The sequence below is a fragment of the Embiotoca jacksoni genome, unplaced genomic scaffold, assembly GCF_022577435.1.
Source record: "Embiotoca jacksoni isolate LCO1_2020_lvr unplaced genomic scaffold, fEmbJac1.0.p SCAF_9, whole genome shotgun sequence".
In the NCBI taxonomy this organism is placed as follows: domain Eukaryota; kingdom Metazoa; phylum Chordata; class Actinopteri; family Embiotocidae; genus Embiotoca; species Embiotoca jacksoni.
The window spans coordinates 12,776,790-12,784,276 of record NW_027185447.1 but is presented as its reverse complement, the minus strand read 5'-3'; the positions used below and the strand labels follow the sequence as shown (position 1 = coordinate 12,784,276).

General features: G+C 36.2%; 1 protein-coding gene across 1 annotated transcript; it reads left to right on the top strand.

Moving 5' to 3' along the window:
• Window positions 1–577: 577 nt before the first annotated feature.
• LOC138193214 (cytochrome P450 3A40-like) lies at window positions 578–6,249 on the top strand. Its single transcript, XM_069141103.1, has 13 exons — window positions 578–695; window positions 1,907–2,000; window positions 2,103–2,155; window positions 2,280–2,379; window positions 2,732–2,845; window positions 2,962–3,050; window positions 3,147–3,295; window positions 3,379–3,506; window positions 3,597–3,672; window positions 4,434–4,594; window positions 4,677–4,903; window positions 5,001–5,163; window positions 5,289–6,249. The coding sequence occupies exons 1-13, from the start codon at window positions 625–627 to the stop codon at window positions 5,394–5,396; spliced, it is 1,533 nt and encodes a 510-aa protein (XP_068997204.1). The 5' UTR covers window positions 578–624; the 3' UTR covers window positions 5,397–6,249.
• Window positions 6,250–7,487: the final 1,238 nt, after the last annotated feature.

Below are 7,487 nucleotides of genomic sequence, written 5' to 3'. Positions count from 1 at the left end.
TGTAGGCCAGTGTATATTTCATGTTTTTCAGACAAAAAGAATATTGATATTTTGATATTTAATGTGTCTCTGACACTCACCATCATATTTGTCTTTTTTTTTTCTTTAAATCTGTGAAAGCCAAACATTTTACATCCATATACTGTCAATACCACTGACAGTTAACGGACTTACTTACTCCTGTTTACCCCACTATGATGAGCCTACAATCCCTTGTTTTGACTGGCCTATTGGTAAGATTTGTTATGTTAAGTGATAAAGTAAGGCTTTATTGATCTCCACAGGGAAAATTCACCAAGTTAAGCGGTTATGTTGCCTTTTGTGGTCGTCATCGTCAGTCATTGATCTATCAATATTTCAACTCACGATGGAAGTGAAGCATGCATATCACCACATTGAAAGGATTCTGATAGGACTGTTCGAATCACTTACATGAAGTGCATTGGTAGGTGAATGGCCACATGCACAGAAATAAAATAGATCTGGACTAAACCAGTTCGGGCTTATGGCCGAGATATGATGTTATGCAACGTGCATACTTCCCTGTGGGACCGCCTGCGTCAGGATCTTTAACTGAACAAAAGTCACCAACAACAGTCGGCAGTGGTGTGGTCGGGCGTAAACATGGGTTACTTTCCGGACTTTTCCATCGAGACCTGGACTTTGATAGTAATTGTCATTACTCTCATCGCAGTGTAAGTATGTTATTGCTCATCTCGTATTTTCCGGAGTGTTTTAAAAACTAAACTTTGTTTTAGGCTTCTTTCTGTTTGAGTCTTAAATCGTATCCAGACTTGCTGCGCAATGAGAACTGATCCATTGAGGTGCAAAAGTGTAGCGACACAAACGACCAACAGTAACGTAAAATTGTTTTTTTATTTTATTTCACGAAATATATTTTGTAATTTTCATTTAATCCAGAAATAATAATCTATAAACTATCCCCTGATTTAGTCGCGCCAGAGATCAGTTATCAATCGTTATGTTGGCTATCTATACAAAAATCCATCCCCAAATACAACTCGAAATCCACCATGCCAATTCTCAAATCAGTTCGACTTTGATTGACACGGTTCTGTTCAAGTTGATGGAAACAGGCTGTGTATTTTGCATTATGAACAATGCAGTGCTTCAGTTACACAAAACAACAGATTTTTATATGGGCATATGGATTAAAAATGAATTGTTAATTTCCCTTAAATAATAAACGTGCTTTATATAGGATTTTACAACTTCATAGGCTATAATTTAGCTGATTTATAATTAGGTTGATGTTTGTGGGAGCCATACAGAGATTGAGTTGACCAAATAACATTTACAACAATGATAAACGTAATCGTTATCCCACCCAAACAGATTCAGCAACATTATCAGGTGAGTCAATCCTGATAATCCTACGTTGTCCCCAGAGGAGAGATCTTTGGAGAACCACTAATACTTTACCAAATCTATGCCTAAGAATATAAAAGAAAAGGTGTTTAAACTTCTTCATTTAAAATCAATTTAATATACCCTGAATGTCCTAATGATAATTTGGACATTTATTTGTAGTTTAAGTCTGCAAAGAAAATATTCATACTTGTTTAAGTCTATTTACTTTAAAGTGAAACTTTACCCCCAAAATTTGTCCTCACACCCCGCTTACTGTAATATAATGTAATAGTGTAATATAGGTCCACATTTATTGGACACAAAATATATTTTTTAAACATTTTCCTTATACTTATTATAAAAAAAAAAAAAAAAAAAAAGGCTATAGAAAAGAAACAAAACCCACACTTAGACAATGCATGAAAGGAATAAATCCTGAAGGAATTTGAGAAAAGAAAAGGAAGGTAGATGAAACAGCCTTTGTACAAACATGTGTCATTGGTCTCAGTTTTCAAATCCTGCTTTTATTTCTCAGATATGGATACGCTCCATATGGCTTTTTCAAGAAACTAGGAATCCCAGGACCGAAACCTTTACCTTTCATTGGGACATTTTTGGAGTACAGACAGGTAAGACACATTTGTCAGTGACAGTGATCCATGCCGACACTGTAGTGATAATAATAATAGTTTTAAATGCCTTGATCACTTCCCTCTCATTTTATTCTTCAGGGCCTCCACATCTTTGACACGAAATGCTACCAGAAGTATGGGAAGATATGGGGGTAAGTGTTTCAAATTTAAAACAGTATTATGTATCTTTCCATACAGAATATCATACCACGTGTTTCCTATGCAATGTTCCAGGCTGTAACTTTCTCACTATAATATCTGCTGCTGCATTTCAAGGTTTTACGATGGAAGACAGCCTATGTTGGGTATAATGGACACAGCTATGATCAAAACCATCTTGGTCAAGGAGTGTTACTCTACCTTCACCAACAGACGGGTAAATAAAAAACTCAGTATGGGCAATTTCCCAACATAATAGAACTCAAAGAAGTGTGTGTGTGTGTGTGTGTGTGTGTGTGTGTGTGTGTGTGTACATGTTTTTATATTGCTGTTCTGATTTTAACCTGAATACACACTCGCCAATGGGGAGATGTGTCACAGAGGGGACAGGAATTGAAGTCCCCAGGGGTGGAGCCTGCTTTTTAGGTGTTAAGACTTGATTTTAGGGCTAGAGTTAAAATTATGTTTAAGGTTAGAGTAAAGGGTTAAGGAACAGTTTATGTCAATGAAAATTCCCTTGGAAATAGTGTAACAAGTTTGTGTGTGTGTGCGGGTTGGGGGTGGTTTAGGACATGGGCCTAAGTGGACCATTACAGGATGCTGTGTCAATAGCAGAAGATGAGGAATGGAGGAGGATTCGCAGTATACTCTCTCCATCATTCACCAGCGGACGGCTGAAAGAGGTTAAAAAGCACAATGCAGGATTTGAATGCCCTCCTTGTCATTTTTTTGCACATTACTCAGATTTAATCTAACACTGGTTATGACTTTCATGATTTAATGTTTTCTTTATTAATAGATGTACACAATAATGTTGAAGCACTCGAGCAATCTGATCAAGAGTCTGCACAAGAAAGTGGAAGCAGATGAAGTCATAGAAGTTAAAGAGTGAGTCATTTGAGCTATTTTTTAATTTTTTTTCTTGTTCCTTTTCTTATTCCAGTAAAAATGTACTAGTCAATTGAAATTAAATAACTTTTGCAGAGTATTTGGACCATACAGTATGGATGTTGTGACTAGCACTGCCTTCAGTGTGGACATTGATTCCATCAACCATCCTTCAGACCCTTTTGTGACAAACATTAAAAAAATGGTCAAGTTCAACTTCCTGAATCCCCTGATTGTGCTTGTGGGTATGTCAAACATTATACTGTAACCACAATGTCTGTCCTGACCTCATGAGTGCTGAAATAACATGTTCTTCATTTCATTTCAGTTCTGTTTCCCTTCTTGGGGCCAATTCTTGATAAGATGGAAGTGTCAGTCTTCCCTGCTGAAGTGATGAATTTCTTCTACAGCTTTCTGAAGACGATCAAATCAGACCGGAATAAGAATGAACACAAAGTATTTTCTTTTCTTTTTTTTTTAACGTTGGCCAGTTTGTATTTTGTGTTTATAACATTTCCTTCAGACGTTTCTACTTTTTTCTGGCAGCGCCGTGTGGACTTCATGCAGTTGATGGTGGATTCTCAAAGAGAGAGCGACAAAACTGATACAAACTCCCATGAAGGTAGAGAAAGAAATGAAATGAAGAAAATAATTCTCTGACGTCAAATCTGAGGGAAAATTCTCACTGTTCAGTGGCTATATTTTCAATTACTTTTAGTGGAGTCATCACAGTCAAAAAAAAAATCAATGGTCACGTTTGTCTTTAAATATGTTAAATTAGGTTTTGCTTACTGTCAATCATTACAAATTAATGTTTTCAACGCCGGCCGTAAACCTTTTAAAAGGAAGTAATCAGGTCATGCAAATGTTGGACCACTCAGCAAAACTGTGGAGACTTTATAATGTTTACTGCTCCTGACCCTCTTGAACAACCATTTAAAGTTGTTTTAAAAAGCTTATCCAGAAATTGATTTTAGCTAATGGTTTAAGAGAACTTAGACAGATAGATAGATAGATAGATAGATAGATAGATAGATAGATAGATAGATAGATAGATAGATAGATAGATAGATAGACAGACAGACAGACAGACAGACAGACAGATAGATAGATAGACAGATAGACAGACAGATAGATAGACAGATAGTATAGTATAGTATAGTAATCATCTTTTTCCAATCCTCCAGCTACAACCGACTGAGTGCTGTCCAATCAGATCTTAAAAATGTTGTTAACCTTTCAAGGAAAGAATGATCAGATTAACCTACTGTAAAAGATTTTTGTTTCAAGTGCTCAACAACCTTCCAGACCAAAACTTTGACTACCGTTCCACAGTTAATATCATGATAGTAATAGTAGTTTAATGGTGTGTTTGTGTTGCAGGGCTGACCGATCATGAGATTCTTTCTCAGGCCATGATATTCATCTTTGCTGGTTATGAAACCAGTAGCACCTCCCTGTGCTTTTTGGCCTACAACCTGGCAACTCACCCTCACATCCAAAAGACCCTACAAGAGGAGATTGATGAAACCTTCCCAGAAAAGGTTTCTTCTGTATTTTTTAACTAACTTTTTTTTCAGGAAGTGGTCCTGTGCTAAAAACAAAATTATACTTTTCCCCGTCCAGGGTCAGCCAACCTACGATGCCTTGATGCAGATGGAATACCTGGACATGGTGCTGAATGAATCAATGAGGCTATATCCTATTGGTAATCGATTAGAGAGAATCTCAAAGGCTTCTGTTGAGGTCAACGGTGTGACCATCCCAAAGGGAACTGGCATCATGGTACCAGTTTACACTCTCCACCGTGACCCTACTTTGTGGTCTGAGCCTGAGGCCTTCAAACCTGAAAGGTGCTGTACTGGATTAATTACAGGTTAAATTTAGATTTTACCTCAGATTTTGTCCATTGGCTAATCATCTTAAGATATATATATTTTTTTTTTTCAGGTTCAGCAAAGAGAACAAAGACAACATAGATCCTTATGCCTACCTACCCTTTGGAGCAGGGCCAAGGAACTGTATTGGGATGCGATTTGCTCTTTTGATGATGAAACTGGTTGTAGTAGAGGTCCTTCAGAACTTCACCTTTGTCACCTGTAAAGAGACAGAGGTGAGCCATGACCACGATTTTTGTTCTGAAAACTGACCGTTTTTTGTTTTTTTTACATGATCAGGTGAAATTGGAATTGAGCTTTGGTGCGACTTCATTTGTGGCACATTTTGTTATTCTCCTAGATTCCTATGGAGCTGGCTATTGATGGATTTACTACACCCAAAAACCCAATCAAGCTGAAGCTCGAGCCGAGAACAACTGCTGCCGATACTCCCACAAGCTTACTCTGATCCAACTACAACCTGGCTGGTCTCACTTTTACCTGCATACTTTGTGCAGTCTGAAAAAAACAACTATTTTGTATTGCTCTCAAATAAAACCGTCACTCACCTGTAGGCATGATATGTATTATATTTCACAGCACTTGTCAAAATAGAGCATATATCAATAGCCTAGGCCCCATTTTAGATTAGATTAGATTAGATTAGATTAGATTAGATTAGATTAGATTAGATTAGATTAGATTAGATTAGATTAGATTAGACTTTATTAATCCCACAGTGGGGAAATTTACTAACTATAGAAGAATAACAGTAAAGTGCATACTTTATAAACATTTCACTAACACTTTATGCGTTATCCATTTTCACTTAGAAATCTGTAAAGCCAAGTCAATAACTTGGCTTCAAAAGCTTAGTACTAAACAAAACAACTGCTGATGTTTTTGTCTCATTTATTGGCACAGTTATGTACAGTTTCTTATAATCTTTCTTGATATTTCAAATGTTGAAATATACCACTTTGTGAATGCACTATTAGTGTTGTAGGTCTCAATTCCATTTTATAGCAGTGTCATCCCAGTGTGTACACATGGCATATTGTTGCTTTGACTTCTCTTTTATTGATAAAAAATTGACATGAAAATGTTTAGCAAATGTGTTCAAATGTATGGTTAACATGAATACAATTATATAGTGAGTAGAGAGAGTTTAATGATAGTTATCCAATTCGGCCTTTATCCATGTTGTTCGTGTTTCCTGGTTGGTAATACTCTTCATTTCACTATTTCTACGAGGCTGGAGCTGAGAGATTTTCATAAAGTGCACCTGAGTGGGCTGTGCTCAGTAAATAACATATGTGCGATCCCGTCTCATTTGTGATTTTCTGTCATTTATGTTATAGGCTCAACACCCTCACATTAAATATGGTCACTTTGTGGCATCCTGGCTTTGTCACTATTTCAGATGGCAGGTCGTGACAATCCTTCTTTTACAAGCAAACTTGAAAATGTTATGCCTCTCTATACTTCTACTGCACAGTGGTCAGCTCAGGCTATCTGACTGGCAGGGGCGGCAAAATATAAAGGGCACAGCATAGCATTAATAGGCCCTCGTCAGCAGAGAACAATGACACAGTTTGGTAAAAAGGCTACATCCCCAATTAAGATGAATATCTCATAGGTTGATTCTGAATATATGAAAAGCTTTGCAGCTGTCGTAACACTTTTTGTGAAGAACTGATCCTAGCTGCATTTTGGCTACACAATGTATTGTGCAGTTTTCTGTACATGGCATTGTGTAATCAGGGTAAATGCTAATCATCTTCTCTATAAGTGCAAGTTAATTATTGCTAAAATGTTTTAAACAGTTTACGCAAAGAACACTGATTATTTCCATTTCCTTCAGGAAAGGTTTTAATACAAAAGTTTGATTTCCAATTTGAACCAAATATTTAGCATCAATATGGCTAAATAGCATTTTGTTTAGCATGTACAGCTTTGGACAGGCCTACATACAGTATAAAACTAATCTTTAAAAAAAAAAATGCAGTTTTCCTACTGTAATAGCCTTACAAATATTTAATCCATACACTTTTTAATTTCAATTGAGCCTTACTATGCAACCTACCTCACAAACTATGGCAGGATCAAGGTTATGGTTTTAAATACTGTAATCTATGTACTTGACATATGATGTGTATTGGATTATGATTGCCAGATCAGGTAACGTAAGGATGACTGGACCATAGAGCTTGGTTTGCACATCAGAAGGATTCAACCCTTTATTAAGTGAGGGGGTAGGTAGGTAGGTAGGTAGGTATTTACTTTATTTATCCCCGAGGGGAAAATTTTTCGCTACAGCAGCATACATACAGAAGCAATAAGACAATAATAGAAACAATAGAATAAAATAATAGAATAGAATAGAATAATAGAAAAGCAATAAAATAAAATAGCAGTAAATAGCAGTAAAAAATATAAATATAAGATATAAAATGCACAGTATATACAGTACATTATATATCTATATATATTATATACAACAAACCAAGAAACACAGTCAACATATATATATATATACAGTACAGTATATATCTATATA

What these genes read in the sequence shown, in the direction of transcription:
- LOC138193214 (XM_069141103.1), top strand. Translation starts at nt 625, where the DNA reads ATGGGTTACTTTCCGGACTTTTCCATCGAGACCTGGACTTTGATAGTA. An exon ending in GTCATTACTCTCATCGCAGT is followed by an intron (nt 696 to 1,906) that starts GTAAGTATGTTA and finishes TTTATTTCTCAG; the next exon opens with ATATGGATACGCTCCATATG. An exon ending in TCACCTGTAAAGAGACAGAG is followed by an intron (nt 5,164 to 5,288) that starts GTGAGCCATGAC and finishes TTATTCTCCTAG; the next exon opens with ATTCCTATGGAGCTGGCTAT.